At 44.8% G+C, this 25817-nt stretch overlaps 11 protein-coding genes across 11 annotated transcripts; 8 read left to right on the forward strand and 3 right to left on the reverse strand. All coding sequences in view use genetic code 12, as the record gives it.

Moving 5' to 3' along the window:
* Positions 1 to 256: 256 nt before the first annotated feature.
* DIURU_002143 (uncharacterized protein) lies at positions 257 to 970 on the forward strand (the record flags this gene model as incomplete). Its single annotated transcript, XM_034154763.1, has 1 exon — positions 257 to 970. The coding sequence occupies one exon, from the start codon at positions 257 to 259 to the stop codon at positions 968 to 970; it is 714 nt and encodes a 237-aa protein (XP_034013066.1).
* Positions 971 to 1005: 35 nt separating this feature from the next.
* Positions 1006 to 2739, reverse strand: DIURU_002144 (uncharacterized protein; the record flags this gene model as incomplete). Its single annotated transcript, XM_034154764.1, has 1 exon — positions 1006 to 2739. One exon carries the CDS (start codon positions 2737 to 2739, stop codon positions 1006 to 1008), a length of 1734 nt encoding a protein of 577 aa, XP_034013067.1.
* A 178-nt stretch (positions 2740 to 2917) lies between these two features.
* DIURU_002145 (uncharacterized protein) lies at positions 2918 to 3979 on the forward strand (the record flags this gene model as incomplete). Its single annotated transcript, XM_034154765.1, has 1 exon — positions 2918 to 3979. One exon carries the CDS (start codon positions 2918 to 2920, stop codon positions 3977 to 3979), a length of 1062 nt encoding a protein of 353 aa, XP_034013068.1.
* A 535-nt stretch (positions 3980 to 4514) lies between these two features.
* Positions 4515 to 7844, forward strand: DIURU_002146 (uncharacterized protein; the record flags this gene model as incomplete). Its single annotated transcript, XM_034154766.1, has 1 exon — positions 4515 to 7844. The coding sequence occupies one exon, from the start codon at positions 4515 to 4517 to the stop codon at positions 7842 to 7844; it is 3330 nt and encodes a 1109-aa protein (XP_034013069.1).
* Positions 7845 to 10575: 2731 nt separating this feature from the next.
* On the forward strand, positions 10576 to 12222 carry DIURU_002147 (cyclin-dependent serine/threonine protein kinase; the record flags this gene model as incomplete). The annotated part of the gene is made up of 1 exon (XM_034154767.1): positions 10576 to 12222. One exon carries the CDS (start codon positions 10576 to 10578, stop codon positions 12220 to 12222), a length of 1647 nt encoding a protein of 548 aa, XP_034013070.1.
* Positions 12223 to 12565: 343 nt separating this feature from the next.
* Positions 12566 to 14770, reverse strand: GFA1 (glutamine--fructose-6-phosphate transaminase (isomerizing); the record flags this gene model as incomplete). The annotated part of the gene is made up of 2 exons (XM_034154768.1): positions 12566 to 14624; positions 14766 to 14770. 2 exons carry the CDS (start codon positions 14768 to 14770, stop codon positions 12566 to 12568), a joined length of 2064 nt encoding a protein of 687 aa, XP_034013071.1.
* A 724-nt stretch (positions 14771 to 15494) lies between these two features.
* On the forward strand, positions 15495 to 16502 carry DIURU_002149 (uncharacterized protein; the record flags this gene model as incomplete). Its single annotated transcript, XM_034154769.1, has 1 exon — positions 15495 to 16502. The coding sequence occupies one exon, from the start codon at positions 15495 to 15497 to the stop codon at positions 16500 to 16502; it is 1008 nt and encodes a 335-aa protein (XP_034013072.1).
* Positions 16503 to 17419: 917 nt separating this feature from the next.
* MEP1 (ammonium permease) lies at positions 17420 to 18982 on the forward strand (the record flags this gene model as incomplete). Its single annotated transcript, XM_034154771.1, has 1 exon — positions 17420 to 18982. One exon carries the CDS (start codon positions 17420 to 17422, stop codon positions 18980 to 18982), a length of 1563 nt encoding a protein of 520 aa, XP_034013073.1.
* Positions 18983 to 19453: 471 nt separating this feature from the next.
* ILV2 (acetolactate synthase catalytic subunit) lies at positions 19454 to 21439 on the forward strand (the record flags this gene model as incomplete). The annotated part of the gene is made up of 1 exon (XM_034154772.1): positions 19454 to 21439. The coding sequence occupies one exon, from the start codon at positions 19454 to 19456 to the stop codon at positions 21437 to 21439; it is 1986 nt and encodes a 661-aa protein (XP_034013074.1).
* Positions 21440 to 21490: 51 nt separating this feature from the next.
* Positions 21491 to 21877, reverse strand: DIURU_002152 (uncharacterized protein; the record flags this gene model as incomplete). The annotated part of the gene is made up of 1 exon (XM_034154773.1): positions 21491 to 21877. One exon carries the CDS (start codon positions 21875 to 21877, stop codon positions 21491 to 21493), a length of 387 nt encoding a protein of 128 aa, XP_034013075.1.
* Positions 21878 to 22619: 742 nt separating this feature from the next.
* Positions 22620 to 25328, forward strand: ZCF16 (Zcf16p; the record flags this gene model as incomplete). The annotated part of the gene is made up of 1 exon (XM_034154774.1): positions 22620 to 25328. One exon carries the CDS (start codon positions 22620 to 22622, stop codon positions 25326 to 25328), a length of 2709 nt encoding a protein of 902 aa, XP_034013076.1.
* Positions 25329 to 25817: the final 489 nt, after the last annotated feature.

Genomic DNA, 25817 nt, shown 5'->3' on the forward strand with positions numbered 1-25817 from the left:
ATCGACTTTCAGATTCTTGAAGTAAAACTGGAAGCATAAGGTCGGTTCGCTGAATGAATCGATATTACGACTAGCAATCAATGATTCATGTAAGACACACATGTTCTTGAACGGTTCTGTCTTTCATGGTTTGACCCATTTTGCAGACAAATATCGCTAAATGATTTGTGTTTTACCCAAAACAGACGGAACGTAAACAGTAGTGCATGATTTTGAACGGTTGAAATTGAAACACTTTAATGATTTAGAATCAACGATGCATTCGACTCACCACCAAGTCTCTTTAGAATACACGCTTCCGACGCCCCACCTTGATAAGCCCCTGACGCTTCCTCGGGAAATTCAGCTTAGCCGAAACCTCAAGATTTCTGGTGAACCTCAGTCCAAAAAGCCGACTTATTCCAATACCCCAATCACACCACAAGCACACAGGTTGAGAAACTATGACGAGCCATTAGCCGACGTTCTTACAAAGTCAAGACAAATTATCAAAAGCCACAACTTGCAGCTGACACCTCTGTCAACTTCTACAGTACCGCAGCGGCGGAAGAGCATCCGTATTGGAAATGACGAGCTTCTGATCAACGACACCCCGATACCCAATAAGACAGTCGTGTTCGGTCCAAGAGTCCGCCATCAGGCTGCCTCTACTCCGCAGAATTCATCAAAAGAAGCTCAACTCAGAAAACACCAGCTGTTCCTGAATCTTTTGAAATCGAAACGTCTGTTACGATTTGATAATGGTGTTGCCGACGAACTGATAAACTATGATGATTTAGCTTGCCATGTCCTGGGTATTTTGAAAATGGCGGTTGATCTGACTATGTTGGATGGTCTGTTCCTGTTGAATGAGTCTTCTTTCTTCCATGGCAGAGTTCAAGGAGAAGATAGTGTATTGGCTACTCTGCGAAAAGGCACTTCCAAGGTTGAGATAACTATGGCAGACATCACCGCGGCGGTCGAAGGATAAGTGTTTCGACCAAATATCTCTATACTCAGTTTCGTTTACAAATGTCTATTGAATATGAAATGTAAACTTTCGTAATCTCTCTTGTCATACTCTGCAAAGTATTTACGAGGATTATTAGAATCATCGATCAATCCAACACGGCATTCGTCCTTATTGAGATTGTTAGCTGTCCAAAAATCATCTAAATTGTGAGGAACATCTCCCTTTTTGATACAACGGAATAGAGCATTCGTGCCTTCGTCGTCAAACTTACTTTCAGAAGCAATGTTAGCAATGATATCTTGTAATCTGTCATTCACTTGATATACCAGTAAATACTGGTATATCCAAAATTGAAGACCTTGAAGTATCTCACCCCGAAGGCTCGAGATTAAACAATTCTCTAATTGCTTGGAAGATAACGGCCCAGGAGAGACTTTTGATAATGCCAAACAACACAATTTGGCTCCCAGATTGCCCGCCAGCATATACATGATATCCCACGAATCGATATCAAGCCAATCGATGAAATTTGAATTCATCTGGTGAAGTACTGATAGGACTTTAACGATAGCCGAAAAGTTTTGATATTCTGCTAGGTGGAGTAGTAGGCAGTTGAGAATAATGCGAATTGCCTTTATATCTTTATCCTTCATGTAGGTAAATATTTCCATCGTAACACTTTCTAGTACAGCCATGTTATTCAAGGCATTACCCCTTACTGTATTACTGCCCTTCTTCCAAACGGGTTCTTCACACGAAAAGCGAATTGTATCAGTGGCCATTCTTTCATGTATTTTCAGCAAGGCAACGTTATCTGAGACTTCGCGATAATGGTGGAATTTATGACTCAAATGTTGAAATACGTCACGATAGGTCAAGTGCGTGTTCCCCCCAGAGAGGGTCACTATTGCATTCATAACGGACTTGAAAGACTTTTCCTCTTTGTGATAACAATAGGCACCGATGATATACGACCTCACATGAGTTGTCAAACCAAGTTCACCCTTGGCCTGTTTGTGTATGAAGTAAGTCTCCACAACTCGTATCACAGATTCAACGTCGCCATGAAGAGAGAAGCACTGAAGAATTCTCTCCAACATACCATCAGTCATATCAGGAGCTTTAAAACCTTGCAAAACCATTGTAGATGTGGTGATGGCCTCTCCAGGACCAAGATAATTATCAAACCACAACTTTACCAATCCATAATGACATTTCCTCAAGCCGAGCTCTAATATCGAGGTCCATTGATGAGCTTGTAGTCTGTGATTCTTGTCTTTCAAATGATTGAGCAAGCAATGGAGTTCTGATGTGTTTTCAACTGTTAATAATCGGGCGATAAATTTCAGAATGATCGCTGAGTCATAAGTAGGAGAACTCCACCACATATCTAAAGCCTGATTGAGACAATCGTTGTTTAGAAGGATATGAAGTTTGGCTAGACAATGTGAGACCAGCATGGAAGGTCCAACGACCATCACATGTGAAAGATCGCCCAGAGATTTTATGGCGTTCAAAAATGCCATCCAAATAGCTTTTCCTTTGGAACTCTTCGAATTCGAACACATTGACGGTTCGTCTTCGACTTCGCAAAACAACTTTGCAGCAGTGCTGCCTTGGTATGGCTGATCAATACCCTGTAGAAGGGAGAGATATGTCGAATATAAAGGTTTTTCACCCGTTGCTTTGACCCTTTGAGCGACCCGAAAGGCGCCTTTAACGTCTCTTTCAGACAATAATGATGGTATACGCATTTGCCACAGATATAGTCGTCGAGAAGCCTTCATTGGATTGGTACGATAGTAGTTTCACTCTTGCAGTGGGTCCTTGTCACCTGTACAACTGGCAAATCAGTAGAATAATAGGAATTGTGTATAGCTTTTGTTGAGTTTTGTGAAAAGTGCCTTACATAAATTTCCTCGAGTGCGGCCGTGTCTTTCGCACTGTAAGACTTCATTGCAACCCATGCTGCTTCGACTCATTCGTCGGCTAGCCACAGCCGCTGAGGGAAAATCTCAGTTCAACGTATTCGACCGGAATGCCAAATTACTTCAAAAGCAAAGGTCTTCATTGATTAATCCCGACAAACTGCGCACCAAAGATTATCTTCGAGATGAGGTGGCTAATCGTACAATTGAACGATTGGCATTCATCACAAGAGGACTTGATCGTGTCCTTGATTTTGGAAGTGGTTCTGGTAACTTTTTGCAACAACTTTGCACTACGTCTGAAGTTCCTGCTGGGGGTGATGAAGCTGACGTCAAAATCACTGCACAACTCAACGCCGATAAAGAAACTATCAGGCTGAAAATCAAAGAGTTGGTACTAGTTGAAGGTAGCAAAGCTCGGCTAGAACGCGATGAGTCTCGAGCTGTGGATTATCCGTTCCCTGGTAGCGTTGTTCGTGTTTGCACGGACGAGGAAAAGTTCAAAGACGATATTTTGGTTGAGAACCTGTTTGATGCCGTAATTTCAAATCTACTGTTGCATTGGATCAACGATTTACCTACAACATTGGAGAAAATCAACAAAGTCCTCAAACCTGATGGATTGTTCATGGCCACTTTGATTGGAGGCGACACATTGTATGAACTTCGAACACTGTTACAATTAGCCGAGCTAGAGCGCCGTGGAGGTATGGCCATGCGCGTTAGTCCGCTAGTTCATTTGAATGACATTTCTTCTCTTCTCAATCGTGCCGGGTTCAGTATGTTGACAATTGATCAAGAGGAAATTGTCATTGGCGGATTCCCTGACATTGTTCTGATCATGGACGATTTGCAGTGGATGGGAGAGCAAAATGCCGTCAACACAAGGGAACTGTATTTGCCGAAAGATGTTCTCCTTGCTGCCAATGAAATATATAAGCTGTTACATGGAGAGGTTGGTCCCGATGGCACGAAAACTCTTCCAGTCACCGTCGACATCATTTTTATGATCGGTTGGAAAAAGAGTGACCAACAACCAAAGCCGCTAGCTCGGGGTTCGGGTCAAATCAAATTGAAAGATGCTTTAAAACCTGAATAGTTTAATTTGCTTGAAGCAAGACGCTGCCTTGTTTGATTGATCAAACAGTCTATGTTCCGCAATGCTTAATTGTGCGAAATAGAAATGGACCATATGATTTTTCCGGAAGGTTCTACTGAAAAGGAGACAAGAAGTTCTAGTCACGAAAGCAATTTGAAAGTCGAAGCAGCAACGAATAAAGCGAATAAGCTAACGGAGCGGATTAGTTAACTATCATTGTATTGTCTCTCTAACTTATGAACACGCGCTACCCTTGGGTGGCAAAATCTTTAGAATCTTCTGGTTACGAGCACGAACATTGACGTTAATGATCGAATCACATGGAACCGATAGACTCTTCATGAGAGATCATCAATCATGACAAAGATTAATAAAGAACAAAATATATGTGACCAGAGAATTTTCCAAGACACTATAGCATGCAAGTCTAGTTAGTTGTTAATGATTTAAAGGTATTTCTTTTTGTCGCTTGCTGTACGTATTAGTATGCGCGCACAATATATAAATTCGTCTACCCCACAATCCCCACACCGACATGCTGAAATTTGAACGGGTGGTTCTTCCACAATACACACTTGATTCAAACCTTGTATTTATCCCAGGTATTATTTACAATGTCACCTTTCTGCGGTTTAAAGCGGCAGCGTTGTTGAATCGTTTTCGCTCCCAGTTACCAGACGTTGCTTTGGTGTCAAGTTTACTCCAAGAATTCGATTTCAGTCAAGCCCATGACAATCAAGAGGACCCCAAAATTTCCTCTGAAGCCTCTAATGGTATCCTTAGCATTTACCGCCGGGAACATAATATGAAATCTGGTAAAATCAACCTGAATGATTTTGATTGGCTTACTTTTGCTATTCGCCCTAACGAGTCCAAGATCGTTTACCCTAAGGAAGCGCCAATCCGTGATATCAATGTGGCAGTTATTGTGCGGGTTATTGGAATAGCTGATGACACGACAAATATCAGACTTACTTTTCAGGCTATCACGCGGGGGTTCATTGTCAACAACACACCTACTGTGAAACACAATGAAATAATGGTGGATGTTCAATTTGATACCGAAATCGCGGACCCTACTGGACAATTCAATATCATTCGCAAATCAGTCTACAACTTATTCAAGGTGATAGACATGTTTGTGATAAACTATCGAAAGGTCACGGGTTCAAGTTCGCCGAAGGGAACGTTGGTCATAAAGAAGACACCTCAAAACGAGCAACCTTCCGAAAAGCCTCTTGGGGATCTTATAACCTTGAACCCAGTGGCCAATGCACTTTACATCCAATTGGTGGGTAATAAGGATTTCGCCAAAGCTTTCACACTGTTACAAAAGCTTTATGGGCAATATAGCCTGGACAACCAAAATTACGTTGTGGATTCTAAGTCGCTACTTCGCTTGATTGACTTAACGGCAGGAGTGTGTCCCTTCCCAAACTATGAAAAATTGAGTTTTCTCAATATTGAAAAGCCTAAGAAGAGAGTGGATGAGTTAGTATTGATGGTCAAGCGTTTGGAGAAGGTTTTCCTGTCGATCGATTCAAATAATTCTTATCTTAATCAGTGGTTTAATCATGAGGCACTGAATATTCAGAAAGCTACTGTTGTTGCCAATCAATTGAAGCTGATCAGATTAGTTCTTGAGGGCATGACGAACAACAAAAATTCTCAAACTACACTGGCCACCCGTAACCAAGGAAAGTCGCTTGGTTCTGGTGGGGGAAGCGCAGGGTCTCTTGTGGACGAAGATGATCTGGATGAGGATGACGATGAGTTAAAGCAAATAACTCAATTCGTGAAGACGCAATTACCAAAAATCCAGCTGCTCTCACCTGAACTGAAGAGATTGATTGTTAAAGACTACAAACGCATTAAACTGAACGGAAACCAGCCTGGAGGTGGTAATCTGGATTTCCATGTCATCAGAAATTATCTTGAGATTGTTGCTGATTTGCCGTGGGATCGTTACGTTACGAAATTCAAACTGAATAAGGATATCGACCTACTTGTCGCCAAGCAGCAATTGGATGACGACCACTATGGACTAGAGCATGTCAAGAAGCGCCTTATTCAGTATCTCGTTGTTCTCAAACTCTTGGCAATCAACGCCGAAAAAGCGCCATCTACTAAACCAGTATCTAGCGCTTCCAGAGAAGAGGAGAACGATGCATTTGTAATTGCCAATCTGGATGAAAGTATAGGCGTTCGTAAGCAAGCTCAGAGCGTCATTGAAAACAGTTCCAAGCAAGTTGGAGATGATAAGGAATCAATTGAGGTCTCAAAGTTGAATAAATCGCCAATAATCATGTTGGCCGGACCTCCAGGTACGGGGAAGACTTCATTGGCAAAGCTGATTGCCCAAACTTTGGGAAGGAATTTTCAACGAATTTCGCTCGGTGGTGTAAAGGACGAAAGCGAAATAAGAGGCCATCGCCGGACATATGTTGGGGCCATGCCTGGTCTTATCATCCAAGCTCTTCGCAAAGCCCGTCTGATGAACCCAGTTATTTTGCTTGATGAAATTGACAAAGTTGTTGGAGGCAACAACTCACCAGCTTCGAAATACAACGGTGATCCTCTGGCAGCACTTTTGGAAGTCTTGGATCCGGAACAAAATACACTGTTTATTGACCACTACCTTGGTTTTCCCGTCGATTTATCGCAAGTTATCTTTGTTTGCACTGCAAATGAGCCATACCAAATGAGTCGTCCACTTCTCGATCGTCTCGAAATGATTGATATTGGTGCGTATGATTATCTGGAGAAATTGGTCATAGGTAGAAAGTATCTTTTGCCTCGCCAATTACGTCGGAATGGGTTTCCGCTTGACAATGACGACGATGTTGAAAAATTTGTTAGCATTTCTGATGACGCTATGAAGCAGGTCATTATTGATTATACTCGTGAGGCAGGTGTGCGCAACTTCGAACGGAGACTTGGCACTATTTGCAGGTACAAAGCTGTGGAATATTGTGAGGCTCTTGGCTTGGACGGGATCATCTCTGGGTACGAGCCGACAGTTACCGTAACTGATCTTCCGAAGTATTTGGGGGTTCCCTACTCATCAGGGAATTTATCTGCCGAGGTCACAACAAGCACGGCGACGCGCGTGGGTATTGTCAATGGTTTATCATACAACTCAGAAGGGCTGGGCCTGGTGCTTGTATTCGAGCTGATTGGGATTGATAAGCGCATCAGCAATCCTGATGTCAAAAACACAGGCTGTTCTCTTTCCATGACGGGTCGACTCGGAGAAGTTTTGATGGAAAGTGGAAAGATTGGATTGATATTCATCAAGCTGTTAATCTACAAAGGTCTACTTCTGAGTGACATCGGGAGTCAACGTGATTTGATCGAGAAAATCAACAATTTGGAAATAAACCTTCATGTTCCCATGGGTCTGATCCAGAAGGACGGCCCTCTGGCAGGGGTCACGATGGCGTTACTGTTCTTGTCACTCATTATGGACAAACCAGTACCTGCAGATATTGCAATGACGGGCGAGATTACATTAAGAGGCCTCGTTCTTCCCATTGGAGGAGTCAAAGAAAAGTTATTGGGAGCTCATCTTACTGGTCAAATTCGTCGCATGATTATTCCCCGGGAAAACCGCAAGGATTTAATTGAGGAATATTTGAGAGACATGGAGGAAGAAGGCAAAAGTCAATCGCTGGCTGAAATGAATGCCTTACTAAAGGACAACGAAGAGCCTCATTTTACCATGACTGAGGTTGAAGAGTTTTATTGCAACAAGTATGGTATACAGATGCACTATGCCAAAGAGTTTTTGGATATAATGAAATTGGTGTGGCCGGATGACGAAGTTGTCAAAGCTGGTGAACGTATGATTGAGTATCATTTGTGAAGATTAATAAATGTCTAATCAGTCAACACTTTACTTAAGAGATACATCATTGTTTTCTCTTCATGATTCTCAAGGCAATGGGGTCATTAGGTATCCTATTTAACTAACGGACTTGATGCACTAAAGCATTTGGGTGACAACTTACAGTTTCCAGATTATCGGAATGTACATTTACTTGTCAAGGAAGCATTGCTACTAGGCGTCAACTCTCAAATCATTCAAGCATCTGCACAGTAAATCAATGAGACGAGAGAGCTACTTTCGTCACTTAACATTCGCCATGTTAATACCTGAATTTGTTTTTTTTACCAATAACTTTCAAAGTCTCTGCGCTTACTGATGGCTTTTTTTATGGAGAAAAACCACTTGCATCCATGTCTATAATCTGTAAGTCTTTTAAATCAACTTCTGGTAGCTTAAATACAACTGGTGTGACTGGGAGAGATGAATTCTACTAGGTACGGACGCAACTTCAATCAATTTTTTTTTATCTAATCATTTGCATTTGGATCTAAGCTGTAAAAATCGCTGTAAGATTTGTACAACATTCTTCATACCTTCACAATATGATTACGTCGTTGTCGTGTAAAATGCTGACCTTGAGCGTCGGACTTGTGAAGAGCTAACTCCGGAAATTGATGGAACCTGAGAGAAGGTTGACGAGAGTCAAGGTGTGTTTGAGATCAAGCATGCAAGGAGTCGTAAGCGTGACTGGAGCATGCGTGGAAGGTTCCACAGTGGCGTTATGATCGCAATACTGGCGGTATTGCTGAGGTATAAATAACGCTGAGTTTACAGAGAGTTTTAGACAAGTGACTTTTAATCAAGACAATTGATATTTGATCTTCACTACCAGTCGTGATCCAGTGACTGTCATAATTTTATACCACAAACTGTTGTATAATATGCGAAGCTCACTAATAAAACACTTGTATTCTTTTCTAATCAAATCAATCATATTTGTACACCAACCTGCGGCTTCCCACTTTGCCACCATGGAAGCTCCAGGTACCTTCTTCTGCAACTGTCACATGTGTATCGAGCCTTCACATGTGACTTCGTCTGGCTTCTCGAACCTTCCAGACCCTTCGACCAGCATCGGAGTCATTCCTCAATAACTCCGATCTGCAAGCTATCATTTTACACGACACAAACCCGTGGAGGTCCCTTGGCCCAGTTGGTTAAGGCGTGGTGCTAATAACGCCAAGATCAGCGGTTCGATCCCGCTAGGGACCATACATTTTTAACCACATATTGAAGAAAGACTCGTGTCGTGAATGGTGCCTGAATGCATCAAAAAAGAACAGATAGAGAGAAACCCGTCGAAGGCCCTATGGCGGATTCAGTCCATCAAATCAACACCACCCACACAAAGTACGCCGTTCACCGTTGTGCTTCCACAATGAGCGGAGTCCCATGAGTGCGGCTCTCTCGAGAACCCTTGGTCATCATTTACCACAGATTTCAAAAGTCCGATCTCGTAATTCTGACGTTCTTATCAGGTTGTTCTCCGTAAGTCACTAAAACTCTTCATAAAAGAAAAATATAGAGAATATCAAACTGATTTCAAACAAATAAGTTATAAGTTTTGCAATAGCTACCCATGTGAGATTGGAGTGTCATGAATGACGACAATATTCTTCAACTATTTACGTGGGCATTTTTGACTTCCCTGCAATTTAGCTACTTTCTAACAAAGTAATCCGACGAAGACAAGTAGGCCACAGACCAATCATAAATCGTGTCACCAAACTTAAGATACTTCTCAGTATAATCCCTAACAGTATCGTTTTGAATTTTGTCGGTGTTAGGCATAAGACCAGTATTTCTCTTGACTCCAGCAAGGAAACCCAGAAGGAGTGCAAGATCGAGTCCAATATGAGCAGCTTTCGAAAGCTTCAGTTAGTACTATCACAAAACGAACGGTATGAGACTCATTTGAAGTTCCCCAAAAAGATATAACTTACTGTACCCATTATCCTCCAAGATGTGCAGAGTTCAATTTTCTGATCTCACTGTCAAAAAGTGTTGCGCGGATTGTGAACTTGAATGCTTTTCCCAAGTAGATGGCAGTTGGGAATGTGATAGCACATAGTCAGAAAAAACCTAGAAGTTTTAATTTTTGATATGATTGTTCACAATCACATGTTACATCACTTGATGGGGCCCAAGGGATGCTGGTGATCATTTTACACCCTCGACTCTGATGAGAGTGCGAGATTTTTTTTTCATACTTATCCCTTCACCAACAATTTTCCCACATGACACTGAGCTTGATTACGCTTTGAAGAGCCTTTGATCTCTATGTTGGATTGTAGACCAAGCCAACTGGAGATTTGACAAGTTGCATTTTGTCCCTAATGTCGTGAATCGTGCCAACTTCACCTTTGTGAGTACCTGAGTTAGAGTTGCTATGAACGAGAGGATGTTTTCATTGTGTATGATTCAGCGGATGAGTCCTTGAAGGATTCAAAAGACTTAATTATTTGACAGACTAGTACTATGGAGTTACGCCAGTTGTAGTTTATCTGGTCCAACTCGATTTTGCGTCTGTCAAAACCATTGGTGTGCCATTTTCAGGACGAAACTATGTTTCCGTTGGTTTTGGAAGGGCTCAATGTCAAGGAATCGCTTGAATGGTTAATATTCGATCTCGCAAGTTCATTCAGAGACGTCGACACCTTCCTAGGGCATCTTTTCGCGCGCAAATTTCTCTACCGCCACTTACCCCATGTCAGACCGCTACCGTCCTTCGGGTCCTCGTGGTTCACAACGACCAGACCAAGACAGTCTGGCTCCACTGAGGTATTACAAGAGTTCATATCTGTCTCAACGGGACAGCTATACTCCGCAACGTGATTTTTCGAATCAGCCTGATCATCGCAGTTATCATTCTCGAGACAACTTTCGCCAGGGAGGGGGCAGCAGCTATAGAAGTGGATCATACCGTGAGCCATATCATCCAAGAGAGCTGTACGAAAGCTATAAACGTCACCACCGTAGCGTGACGGACAGCGAGGAGGCCCCCCCACCGAAGCGACCACCGCCGCAGGGACCTGCTGCTCAAAAGCAAATGCAACCTCCTCTGCGCCCACGAGTGAATTCATATCGCAACACTCAAAAGCCTAGTGGCCCCAGAGGAAACGTTCAAGGTTCGAGCAAGCCTTCGGGCCTGCCACTTCATCGTCGTCGCCCCCCACGCAAATTGATGCCACATCAACTTTATCTGGTACGGTATAGAGCTACTGATGCGTACAAACGCATCAAGCTTGTTGGTGAAGGAACGTATGGCAAGGTATACAAAGCAGTCAATGAAATAACTCAGGAACCAGTTGCCTTGAAAAGATTACGCCTTGAAAGTGAAAGGGAAGGCTTTCCAATTACGGCTATACGTGAGATTAAACTTTTACAACTGTTTGACCATGAGAACATTGTGTCCTTATACGAAATCATGGTTGAGCATCATCAAGTTTACATGATATTTGACTATACCGAGCATGATCTTTTGGGATTACTTCGTATTCCAAATGTTGAGCTCTCCGAAGGGCATCGAAAATTTTTATTCCATCAGTTGATGCTGGGACTTCTGTATCTTCATCTGAAGCAAGTGATACACCGAGATATCAAGGGTCTGAATATCTTGGTTGACTCTAAGGGGAAGCTTAAAATTGCCGACTTTGGATTAGCTCGTACAATGAAAGTTGTTCAAGATGGTGAATCTCCCGACTATACTAATAGAGTCATTACGATCTGGTATCGGCCCCCCGAATTGTTACTCGGAGCCACGAATTATGGGCGCGAAGTTGATGTTTGGGGTGTTGGCTGTCTACTTCTTGAACTCTACGTCAAGCTGGCAGCATTTCAAGGCATTGATGAAGTTCAACAATTGTGCAAGATATACAACATAATGGGCACGCCCAACCCTGAAGATTGGCCGGAAATCACGCAACTCCCTTGGTTTGACATGTTGACGCCACGTGTTGTCAAGCCGAGTCGCTTTTCAGAACTTTACGCACCAAAAATGAGTGAATTGGGGTTCGATTTGGCTAGTCAATTATTGCAAATGAACCCTCGCAAGCGTGTTACCGCCGATGAAGCGTTAACCCACTCTTGGTTTACCCTGGAGCCACTACCAGAGCCGCTAGATTTCTTGCAAGGTATTGATGGGGAATGGCATGAATATGAGCTGAAAAAGTTTCGTCGGAGAGAAAAGAAGCGCGCCGAAGAGGAGGCACGCCAAAAATCGGTTAATGCAGACCTCGCTCCGTTGACAGAGAAACTGGAACCTCCACTGGTATCTTCGATCGCTCCCAAACTGGGTGACGCTCATGTGGATCTTGAGCCTGACACGGTAACAAAATTATCAGCCGCCCCATGATTTTGAATATTGTAAATAGAACCTTAACAGGAGACCGACGAATGAAGCTGAATTCTTCGAAAATGGGAACAGTCGGTGCAAACGACTCATTGTTGAGAGTTTCACAGAATCGTCATGCCAATCATTTGGGCAAAACACTAATTATCGAGTTCGGATCAAAAGTTCCAGGCGTAACGGTACTTTGCTATACACAATAACGGCATCCCAACGATTCGAGAAGAGATTTTGACATCTTACATGTTCATATCCACAACGGATTACTTGATGAAAGCATGCGCTGCTATGGAATTCAAAGCATATGTACCAGGTATGTTTACGTTTATTATTAGCATTAAATTCATTCTCACTCAACAGTCACTGATTTCGCTAAGTTTCTAGGGAAATCAACATCTTCACCCCTATTAACAGCTAACCAGTAACTCATCAATTGCATGGGAATCACATTGAGCAAACCCTGCAAACAATCGACAGTCTCAGGTACCTCAAGGGTAGCAAAGATTTTTGAGTTTTGAGTAATCAGATCACCCTTATTGCAAACGACAATGGGTCTACCGTTTCTAGCCGTGACCTGCTCGATCGCAGAAACAACCTTGGGGAATAATGAATCTCTAGTTGCAAAGGCAATGATAGGCAATTGATCATCAACCAAAGCCAAAACACCGTGCTTCAACTCACCCGCAAGAACACCTTCCGAGTGAATGTACGAAATTTCCTTGATCTTAAGAGCACCTTCAAGTGCCGTAGCATGTTGGTAGCCACGACCGAGAATCAACAAAGACTTCTGATCGTTAAGAGTGGAATCGCACAACTGCTTAATCTTGTCTTCGAGTTTCAACACCTCCTTGATCTGATCAGGAATTTTTTGTAAGCCAGCAATAATTTCCTTATGACGATCAATCCGAGAAATAGAATCGTTGGAAAGCGAAAGAGCAAACATTACAAGCGCAATGAATTGGGATGTGTAAGCTTTTGTCGACGCAACACCAATTTCAGGACCCGCATTGATGTGCACACCGCAGTGGGTTTGTCTTGACATCAGCGATCCTACAGAGTTGACGATACCGACGGTGAGAGCACCCCGCTCAAGACAGTATTGCAAAGCTAAAATAGAATCAGCGGTTTCACCCGATTGAGACACGAAAACACCAACATCATCTCTAAAAACCGGCGATTTGCGGTCCAAAAAGTCGGAGGCCAATTCAACCAGAACGGGGATCTCAGTGAGCTCCTCAAAGATTGATCTAGTAGCAAGACACGAGTGATAAGATGTACCACAAGCAATCATGATAATCCGTCTGCAACGACGAATTGTGGGAAGGAATTGCTTGAGCCCACCAAGAGTTACCACGGAGTTCTCGAAGTCAATTCGACCTCTCATAGTATTGAAAGTAGAGTCAGGTTGTTCAAAAATTTCCTTTTGCATGAAATGCTTGTAGGGCCCTTTCATGATTTGATCCAATTCCATTTCAAGAGTTTGAATTTGACGCAGGGCCAGCTCACCCGCCAGCTTCTTGGTGGCGCGATGAATGTGCAATTCGCCATCATAGATGTGGGCAATGTCGTCGTCTTCGAGGAACAACACCTTTTTGGTGTGTTGTACGACAGAGGCGGGGTCTGAAGAAAAGAAAAATTCAACGGGCATGGGAACACCGTCGTCGGCCAAGAAAGCACGCAGTTGTGAAGTACGCAACGCTTCCTGAGTGGGAACAACAAGGGAGGCTGGAGCGATCTCAGTGGGACCTTCGGGGAATTCCACATCAACAAAGTCCACTTTGAGCTTCTTTTCAGTGCGAACACCGACAAGCAAAGGCGAACCCTTTCTAGTACCACACACTTCGCCTGGATAGTGATTAGACTTCACCAACAAACCATACAGCCCTTCCAATTCACGAAGAACCTGCTTAGTCAAGTCGTTGAAATCAAGGGAAACACCCGCAGCTTCATTGGTATCATAGATGTGCTTGAACAACTTGGCAATACATTCAGTATCGGTATCCAGCTCGAACTTGAATCCTTTTGCTAACAACAAGGTCTTGAGAGCATTAAAGTTAGTGATGATACCATTGTGGACGACCACGAATTCACCGCTGGGGTCCAGTCGATGAGGATGGCAGTTTTGTTCCAAAGGCTGACCATGGGTGGCCCAACGAGTGTGGGCAATCCCAACATGATCATTGAACACCGTGTCACGATTAATTTTTTCGTCGATGATTTTTTGCTTCAAGACTTTGACCTTACCGGGCGTCTTGATGATGATGTTCTCGCCCTTGACATCGCCGTCGACGGCAAGCCCGGCCGAGTCGTACCCCCGGTACTCAAGTCTTTGCAACCCTTCAATAAGGTAATCGATCACTTCGCCGCGTGACTTATCAACAAGGTAGTTCACGTATCCAAAGATGCCACTAATTTGTTAGTTCATAGTTCGTAGTCCAAAAACTCTGATATTTGCCAGGGACTTCAACAAGAATGGCGACTTCTAAGTCTTCGTCAAATCCAAGACTCTTGTTGAAATCCACTCCGACATCCAGTTCTATTTCACGTACCACATGTTTATTAGCGGAAAAAAAACTTATGGACACGCCTTTAATATATTTTCCCTTGCGCAGGCGCTCCTTTCATTACCGTCCCTGATTCGGCAAAACATAAACAGTGCGGAATCAAAGTGCGACCGATAGAAGCAAGATCAACGATAAATGACCATCACCATAGAATGTCGTCGTTTTCGATCGTTTCTTCTATTGGAATTTCCCTCCCATATTCAATTTCCAGAGTAATTCTTAAAGAAAATGATGCAGTCCTAAATATAGAAGGCGCAGATGATGCATCGAATTGAAGGCGGTGCTGTTGAAATCCTTTATGAACACTGTGTCTACGTGGACACGCAATAACCGAGTATCGTAAAAGTTAAAAACAAAAACAATGAAAGATCACCTTTCGAATGTCAAGGCCACATGGCTTAACGATATACGTGGTTGTTGAGGGTTTTTAAAATTCAACTTGGACGGATCGAAATGAGTCATGCAAATATTAAGGCCAAGTGAAGAGGGGGCCAGGCGTAGATTTGATAAGTTGCAATTGTAGATCTAGTGTGAATGTAGAGCCTTAATTTCAATAGTCTCCTACGGCCTGCTTCATATCATTTACGTCGATGGGCCTAATACTGATAAAATGTAGGTGAATGCACTCCCTCTCGAAGTGGTTTTGGTAATTCTTGTCGCAGTGTGTAGTGTATGACAACGGTAGTGCGGGTTTTGGTGAAACAACATTTGATCATGCTACAATGGCGACAGCCACTAGTGCGATTTTTTGTAAGATGTGCCTCCAAAAAACTGGCCCAACATCACCTTCGTCGGCGACCAGATCCCAGAAGCACTATTCTGTTGCTCAAACTATTGCCCAAAGATAACGATGTGACTATTCCTAAGCAAGTGGAAAAGTTATTGATGCCCGTCACCGCGGTGACCATCGGTGAACTGATAGATTTGAGACGAGCTGCGCAAGAATTCAAGTGTTACAACTACGAAGAAGTTATACCCGACGAAGTCATCAATATCAATATCAACCAACTGACCGATTTGATGGTGTTGTCGAATGGTACTTTAGTTGGATGGAACTTAAATGAAGAGATTATTGTCCAAAATTATGCAAAGAAACTCGGCTCCGCCATTGATGAATCTTACGTCCCCGAGGCTGATGTGATGGATTGGATTGGAATCACAGGCGAAAGCGATGGACTGTACCTTAAGGGCGAAGTTCTAGTGGTCGCCGAAGACAATGCCGATCAAGCCCTCTTGGAGAAGGCAGCATTTGCAATTGGATTTCTGAGAAGCACTCGTCTCTCCATTTTGGAAAATGCATTGGATCAATATTTACTACGCGCTAAGGACCAATCTCGATATTTGGCCACCGGTAAGATAAAGACAACAGAACATCAGCTATTGCAATTGACGGGAAAATTATTTCAATTACGAGCAAAGTTGAATTTGTATCTGGAGCTCATCGAGACCCCAGATTTGTACTGGGAAGAGCCTCTGTTGGAACGGATTTATACATCAGTGTCACGAGCTCTTGACATCAATCCACGTATCTCGATATTGAATCGGAAGCTTGATTATGCTACTGATGAGCTGAGGGCGTTTTTGCTGGTTCTTAACGAAAAAAAGAGCACACGTCTTGAATGGATCATTATATTATTGATTACAGTCGAGGTCGTATTTGAGTTACGGCAGTTTTGGTTAGAATACCAACACTCGACACATGCTGAGACTTCGGCGAATTAAGGGACCTTGTTCCATTTCACAACTTGTAAATAGTCTAGATCTGAGGTGTGACACTTAGGGTTGAGTCAAGCGAACATAGGTGGGGGCAATCTACGCGTGCATGAAAAAATTTGGGGGGTGAGTGGGGGATGAGGAAGAGGAAAGAAGGCGCGCGATGAGCGTATTCACACAACTAGAGAGCAAAATTCATGAGGCGATCAAATTCAGAGAAAGTGTCAGCACTGAGTGTTGAAAGACACTGATTCTTGTTGTTTATCCGACGTGGAGGAGACTGGTGATGCCATCAAATCGCGTTTAGCCGCATTTCCCGGTGAGTCCCGGAAAAAAAACCATGCGTGATAAGCGTGAGCTCTCCAATCAGGGTCAAGCATCTCGGAACGTAGAACTCGGGTGGTCGAGGATTAATGATCAGTTTAAAGGACAAATATACCTTTCCAAAATTTCCCTGACGTGTCTACTCCTTCCCAGTGTCGGATGAATGTTGCGTTGTTATCACGGCTATTTTATTGGTCGATGGCTGTCATCATTTTGACATGTGTCTTGAAACGGTGGTACCTGTTCCGTATTTTCCCGTCCATATGCAGGCGGGCTCGACACCTGACGCCGTGCTAATTCTTCCGATGGCATATCCACCATATACTGACAAAATTCATTCGAAATCGTCTCTTCATCGTGATTGTCAATCAATATATAGTCCTCTCATCGTTATCTGGGGTAACTAAAAATACGATGCTTATCAGTTATCCGAGATGCTCATTGGGTCCACAATCCGACCGCAGTTTTCCATTGCGCACTGATAAGAGTTGCCACTGATAAGCCTTCGCGGTGCTCATCAGGCATGTATGCAGCAATAAATATGACGAACACCCCAGAGCTGTTCCATACGTGATCACGTACATCGAGCCAGACGACCCACCATGTACGGCCGTCTAACCCGAGATCTCTATCCCCAAGATGAGAACTACAACCCGCTGACGTTGATCATATTGTTGGTGGGGCTGAATGCCATATGGATCATGATCTCCGGGCTCGCCTTTTTGTACCTGGGTTTGAGTCGACGGAAGCTGGCGTTATCCTTGATCTGGATCGTCATAGTCCTGTCGTTCATTGGTATTTTCCAATGGTATTTCTGGGGCTACTCCCTCGGTTTTTCGGAAACGGCACACAACGGTTTTATCGGCAACCTTCACAACTTTGGCTTCCAGAACCTCCTTGAAGGCGCCGATTACCCGAAGATGGCGTATGCCTTGTTTCAAATGCAATTCATGTTGATTACCCTAGCCATTCTTGCCGGTGGCTGTGTTGCTGAGCGCGGGCGGTTTTTACCAGCAATGGTATTTCTTTTTTGCTGGGCCACCATCGTCTATTGCCCCGTCGTGTACTGGATCTGGGGCGGTGGTTGGGCGGCCACGTGGAAGCTGGGGGTTTTAGATTACGCCGGCGGCGGGCCGGTGGAGATTCTCTCTGGGGTGTCGGCGTTCGTTTACTCAGCGTTCCTCGGGCGGCGCAACAAGACATTGATGGTGCTGTATCGTGCCCATAACATCACCAACGTGTTTTTGGGCACGGTGTTGCTTTACTTCGGTTGGTTATTTTTCAACGGTTTGTCGTGTGCCAACGCCTCGCTTAAAGCGATCTACTCTACGATGAACACGCACTTGTGTGCCGCGTTTGGTGCCGCCACCTGGTTGTTGTTGGATTTCCGGCTCGAACAAAAGTGGCTGATGGTTGCGGCGTGTTCCGGGTGTATTTCGGGGTTGGTCGCCGCCACGCCGTCTTCCGGGGTGATCCCGTTGTGGGCGCTGGTGATTTTGGGGGTGGTCGCGGGTACCGTGTGTAACTTTTCCACCAAAATCAAGTACCTCTTGCACGTGGACGACTCTCTTGATGTGTTAGCAGAACACGGCATCGCTGGCGTTGTCGGGTTGATTTTCAATGCCCTTTTCGGCAGTGCCGACGTTATCGGGTACGACAACGTCACCGTCCACGAAGGAGGATGGTTAGACCACAACTACAAGCAATTGTACATTCAGATTGCTTACATCTTAGCCTGTACTGGTTACCTGGCAGTGGTCACCGCCATCCTTTGCTTTGTCATCAATAACATCCCCGGGCTCCATCTCCGCGTCGACTACGACGCCGAAGAGGCGGGTTTGGACGAAGACCAGATCGGCGAGTTTGCCTACGATTACATCGAAGTGCGCCGAGACTTTTTGGCGTGGGGCAACCCCGGCCAGACTACTGGGACCCACTCGGAACACCACCTGGAGCTCCACTACACCACCCTGCATCACAGCCATCCCCAAGCGTCCCACATGGTGGAGATTCCCCTTAACGACGGTACCACCGACGAGAGCAAGCCCCACCTGAGTCTGATATACGAACACCGCCTCGACTCGCTGGCGCTGTCGGCGGCACCACCGCCGGAAGACCTTGTGGTTCGGAACCACCTGGGGGTTACTGGGGAGAAACAAGGTTAGACAAATTATTCATGATTGATTTCATAGGAGTTATAATAAACGGTAATAGATTACGTACGCAAGCAGCTACCCCGTAGTTTCAACCCCCCTAGATCCACTCTGGGGAATTTCTGATCGGTACGGATCTTAGTCTCCGCGATCGAAGGATCACGTGCATTTTTGAGTCATCGAATCAAGCATCGGGGGGTCAGCCGCGGGATCCCGTCCAGGGCAATAACCATCGACCCCGATAAAAAACCTTACCACGTAGACGACGGTTTGACCCCCGACAGAATCAAAAATTAGACGACGTCAACCCTTCGACACCCTGATAAAAACTCTCGACGTTCCGGTCGCCCGAAAAATCTGGGGCTTTTTTTTTTCTTCAATGGATGATTATATGCAGACGGGGAGTTTGGCCGGAACCGGGCCTCTGAGTCACCATATATATCTTTCTTACTGCTGCGAAAAATTTAAGAGTCTTGTTACAACATGCTTAGAGCTGTCCGCCGTACTCCGGCGCTTGCCAAAGGGCTTAGAGTGGTTGCCACCGCTCGCCTTGCCACCGCTGCTGCTAACCCCACCACCGCGACGAGACCGTCGCCGGCACCTCTGTTCCAGACTCAGCCCGACACCCCCTTGCCCCGCCAAAGCAAAAAGGTCGACATGGACGACTCGTTCATCGGCCTTACTGGGGGGGAGATTTTCCACGAAATGATGTTGCGCCACAACGTCGACACCATCTTCGGCTACGCCGGGGGCGCGATTTTGCCCGTGTTCGACGCCATCTACAACTCCGACAAGTTCAAGTTTGTGTTGCCCCGCCACGAACAAGGTGCTGGTCACATGGCGGAAGGCTACGCCCGAGCCCTGGGTAAGCCCGGGGTGGTGTTGGTCACCTCGGGTCCCGGGGCGACCAACGTCATCACCCCGATGGCCGACGCGTTGATGGACGGGGTCCCCCTCGTGGTGTTCACTGGTCAAGTGCCCACCACCGCCATCGGCTCCGACGCCTTCCAAGAAGCCGACGTCGTCGGGATCTCGCGTTCGTGTACTAAGTGGAACGTGATGGTGAAAAACGTCGCCGAGTTGCCACGACGCATCAACGAGGCGTTCGAAATTGCCACTCTGGGCCGCCCCGGTCCCGTGTTGGTCGACCTTCCCAAGGATGTCACCGCCTCCATTTTGAGACACGCTATCCCCATCAACTCCACCCTCCCCTCGCTGACGCTCTCGCAAATCACCCGTCAAGCCACCACCGAATTCACCAAGGAAGCCATCCGGAGACTGGCCGAGCTCGTCAACAAAGCCAAGAGACCCATCCTCTACGTTGGTGCCGGTATCTTGAACAACCCCGACGGCCCCAAATTGTTGAAAGAGTTGGCCGACAAGGCCCAAATCCCCGTCACCACCACCATTCAAGGGTTGGGTGCGTTTGACCAAAGAGACTCCAAGTCGATGGATTTCCTCGGGATGCACGGTCTGGCGGCTGCCAACACCGCCATGCAAAACGCCGACTTGATCATTGCACTTGGTGCCCGTTTCGACGACAGAGTCACTGGTAACGTCACCAAATTCGCCCCCGCCGCGAAAATTGCCGCTGCCGAAGGTCGTGGTGGTATCATTCATTTCGAGATCTCTCCCAAGAACATTAATAAGGTGGTTGAGGCCACCGAGGCCGTCGAGGGTGACGTCACTGACAATTTGAGAGAATTCATCCCCTTGGTGAAGCCCGTTAGCGAACGCAAAGAGTGGTTTACTGAATTGGATGGCTGGAAAAAGAAATACCCTTACGCCTACCAAACGGAAACACCGGGTTCGCTTGTCAAGCCGCAAACGTTGATCAGAGAAATGGACGCACAATTACAAGAGTCGGGTAAGGACTTTATCATCACTACCGGTGTCGGTCAGCATCAAATGTGGGCTGCCCAACACTTTACCTGGACCAAGCCGAGAACCATGATCACTTCCGGTGGTTTAGGTACCATGGGCTATGGTTTACCCGCCGCCATTGGCGCTCAAGTAGCCAAGCCCGACACCATCGTCATTGACATTGACGGTGATGCTTCATTCAACATGACTTTGACTGAATTGCTGTCAGCCGTCCAGGCGGGCGCCCCCGTCAAGATCTGTGTCCTCAACAACGAGGAACAGGGGATGGTGACGCAATGGCAATCATTATTCTACGAGCATCGTTATGCCCACACGCATCAGACCAATCCCGACTTCATGAAGTTGGCTGAAGCCATGGGCGTCAAAGGTATTCGCATTAGCACTCAAGAACAAATGAAAGAAGGCGTTAAGGAGTTCCTCGAATGCAAGGAACCGGTGTTGTTGGAGGTGATCGTCGACAAGAAGGTGCCGGTTCTTCCCATGGTCCCTGGTGGTAACGCTTTGGACGACTTCATCGTGTGGGATCCCGAAGTTGAAAAAGAACAAAACGAGTTGAGAAAGAAGAGAACTGGTGGCAAGTTTTAATTCCTTTATAGTCATTTATTTATTCAAAATATCATGTTGAGACGTAACCGTTCATCTAAGATTGTTCATTTGCGCTTGGTACACCGGCCCCATCTGGGGAATGGTGGGCTCGGGTTCCTTCACTTCGCTCTTGTGTTTGTGGTCGCCGTGGTCGTGATGATGGAGAATCTTGTCGATTTTCTCGCCAATCTTGGTATGGTGGTGGTGGTGTTCTTCAACGCGGTGGTGCGCTTGGTCCTGATGGCTATGGATCTCAGCCACAGTGCCGCCCACCATACCACCTCCGTGAACACCATTACCGAACGAGGCACCTTCGGCTTCCCAGTTTACGTCGTCAGGGTTTTGGTCCCGCCCAAAGACCTTGTCTCCCAAGGATGAGTGAGGCTTCTTGGTGGCGTCCGCGTTGCCGGACAGAGCAGGGTGGTTCGAGGAGCTCATGTTTTGTTGGTATCGGTCTTGATAATGAGGTGGCTTTATACTTTCTGCTATCTACGGGGTGACTGCATGACACAAAGCAATCCTTGAGCCGTACGGGGGTTGGGCTGCATGACGATATCTATCTCGATTATTAAGTAGAAACTGACAAAAAGTCGAATGGGTAACATTAGTATTGAGGCAGTGATTTGATACATGACCGATTTTGACACTCGAGAGGGCACTTTCCACTTGAGAGGGCATTTTCCATGTCATTGGTCTCGCAGTTTGCCAACCACAGGGGCCATCCGATCTTGACTACAACATGGGCTAATACGACGAACTCCGCAATATCATGAAACAATGGTACGTTACAGTGGTCAGAGTTGCCCGCAATTTCGAGACTTCCACACGACATTTCGCGTTTTGCTAACGCGGGTGCTCGCCGAAATTATCCATTTTACCGACTGCGGTCATTCACGACTTCCTTTCACCCGGAAAGCGCCGTTTTTCATGCACCAGCCGTGACTTCCCCCACAAATCGGTCGATGACTAATTAGTCAGTCACGACCACCGTAGCGGCCTAGCCACGGCAACAGTGTCTATTTTCTTTACATTTATTACAAAATCTATTGTCTATGGGACGCCAAATATTGTGACTTCCCCCTGTTATAGCCAAGTAGACACACATGTGACAAGTAGGGTTATATGCCGGACCAACACTTGGTTATGTCCTCGGGAAATCAATCTAAAATCACACACACGAATGCTGCCACCAGGCACCAATGAGAAAGGTGCTCTGAATTTGAAGCTCATCAACACCCTGCTGGGCCCGCGTGTGTCGCAGGCTTGCGATCGATGCCGTTCCAGAAAGGTCAAGTGCGATGGGGTCCAGCCTCTGTGTGGGAATTGCACTAAAGCCGGCTTGGAATGTAAAATTCTGGATAAGCTCAGCCGGCGGGCCTTTCCCAAAGGATACACGGAAAATCTTGAAAAACGTGTTCGTGAGTTGGAAAACGAGTTACGCATCGCCAGAGAAGGAAGCAACCATGAGTCGAAAGATGTTCCCAATACCCACCCTCAAGAACGCGTCCCTAACGTCCCGGCAAACCCTATTGATCAAATATTCAACTTGGACAACAAGGGGGTCATCATTGGCAATGACAACTTGAACTTTGAGCTGCAGTTCAACCACTTGCTCATAAATTTAAATCTACCATTTTTGAAAATTACCAACAGTCACAACTACCTTGTTAATGATCCAAATCTGTTCTTGTATCATCCACTGTTTTCAGATTACAATGAATTCCAGAACCGTGACTTGGCAATGATTTATAACCCGATTGCTGGTGGTGATCAAACCATGCCTCGTGACGTCTACCAACTTTTCATCCAGTTGGTCAACAACTTCAAAACTTTATTCGCCAATAAGCGTGAGCTAGATAATCAGATCAAAATGTTCTTTTTGCATTACAATGTTTTCATCCCGATCTTTGATTTTCAGCAATTTTGGAATGCCTATGAGCAATTTCACACAATGTATCCGTTTATGTTCACCTATGACGATTCTACTTTAAATGGATTTAATTTGGGGCGCAATGACTATACGGTGGTGAACCAATATTTCGTGATCGTCGTTCAAATCTATGCCATGTTGATGATTAATGATCCAACGATCAACCTCAACTTACTTTTGAATCATGCCGAACCAAGGTACAGTCTTAAAAAAGGCCCCGGCGAGCTGGTTGTAAAGCTGTTGTACGATTTCTTGCCATATTTCAACGTTTTCAATGTTCTGAGAGATCAACTTCAAGTCTACTTAATTTTTTTGTATTACTCGTTATTGACAAATAACAAGGAGAAGCTGCTGGTATTAGCTGGGATGGTAAATCTGTTTATCGGTATCTTGGGTGTCAACTTAAACTCCAAGAATTTGTTTTTCAATGATCTTAGCTTGCCGATGGCCGAGCGAACTAATAGAGTCAAAAATTTTTGGGCCTTCAAGATTTTACTCAAATGTTTTAACCTCAAGTTTGGTTTCAAGCCCAGTTTAAACACAACGGTCATCAACCCTGTTACAATTGATCGTTACTTTCAATTGACACCTGAAAAACTTCTGAGTTTACTTAATGGTGATGATCTGTTGTTTGACACTCTCTTGAAACCACTGGTTGAGTTTTTGAACTTGATGAATATTGTCATTCCGCTGTCATTCTCCCCAAACTACTATCAATATTTGAAGAAGAAAGACCCTAATAAAAAGCGAGACCACCCGAAGCATTTGGACTGGATTTTGAATGACGATGATGGGGATGGGAACGATGGGAATTTGAACTATAATTTTAATCAGTTTTTGGTCATTGACAAAAACTTACGTGAGTGGCGACAAGGATTAAAGGATGAAAGAATTTCGTTAAGGCCATTGAGCAATGGAATGAAGCTCCCCATTTCTACGGCGGCACTGAACGACTTGTATCATGATTTGATCGACAAGGAGGTGAACTACAGCACCGTTGGTATACCACAGGAAGGATTGGTTGAATTTTACAAAAGTGGGCTACCCGATGCACACATGGCGCTGCAATTAATCAAAATCCAACTCAACTTCCACTACTCATTGATCAGAAGCATGAATTATCTTAATTTTATCGTCGATAAGGAACTCACTCCTGAACATTACAGCACTATAAGTGAGATTCTGAGTGAAGTTTTGAATTACTTCGTTCTCTTCTTCAGACATGTGGCAGAACTGGAGGTTGTACTGCACAAACGGAGTAACCCTGTTATGGAACTGCTTGGATTGGATGTGGATGAAGATGGATTTGTTATAAATGACTTTAGTGTCAAGAGAAGGCGCGTTCAACAACCGAAAAAGGCTACCCTTTTAAAGGAAATCCCTGCTCTGCCATTTAATGCCTTATTCAACAGTCTTCTGATGACTATTATCAATTTGAAGAAGCTGATCATTTTACAGATGTTGTATTTGCTTATTTGCATACTAAAGTTTTACAAAAGAGGAGAATATGGTAACATACCGAATTTTGTCGATCTATTAAGAAATAGTGTCCAGCTTTTTTTCCGGGTTTTCATCAATTACAAACCTGAGCTCTCGAGGAGACCGAAAGACGCTCAGATATTCGTCAAATTATTGAATGATCTGTTGAAAGAAGATATATTGAAAGATGACGAAGAGGAAGACGAGGACGATTATTACAGTCTGATTGACTGGGATCATGAGGAGTTAGATGAGGACATCAAGATCTTGCGGATTCTCAAAACTATACAATACAAAAGCGAGCGCATCCTCGAGAAGACTCAAGCAAAGCGTCAATTACCACTCCCAAAAACATACTCCTTACTGAAGATACCAAGTATACTGAGTTTTCTACTTGATGATGGCGACGAGATCGCGAAGAAGGAAAAGCTAGTTATTAATGACCTTTTGAGTATGAGTCGTGGCGATTGGCACCAATAGATACGATATGTATGGAAATCATCATGAAGAAAACGTGTTAATCTGGTTTACAAAAATCATGAGTGAAACACTATCTCCATTTTTCAGCCAAATCATAAGTGGATCCACAGTCTGACAGCTATCCTGACCCCCAAAATGATGAGACGGTGGCGTCTAAAGTTGATCCATTAATACTAGTAACCTCAATAATGTCAGAAGCTATTTGCTTTTTGCCTTTGTTTCAGCGTTTAAATTGGAATAATGGTGACGATTTCATTTAACAACGATAAGTTGTGCACACAACAGATTACACGTGAATGACAGGTCGCAGAGTAATTTTTTGGGTTATGAGATTTCCTACCCCGCACTTCAGATCACGTGACAAGTGGGATATATAGTGTGAGTCCGAGCCTCCGCCATTCACTTATGTCGTTCGATTTTATTCGTCGCTTGTCCGATTCTGGTACACTGGGTCGGAAGGAGCCATTAAACTCGACCACGACGGAGTTG

This window comes from Diutina rugosa, assembly GCF_008704595.1.
Source record: "Diutina rugosa strain CBS 613 chromosome Unknown scaffold22_size185052, whole genome shotgun sequence".
In the NCBI taxonomy this organism is placed as follows: Eukaryota; Fungi; Ascomycota; class Pichiomycetes; order Serinales; family Debaryomycetaceae; genus Diutina; species Diutina rugosa.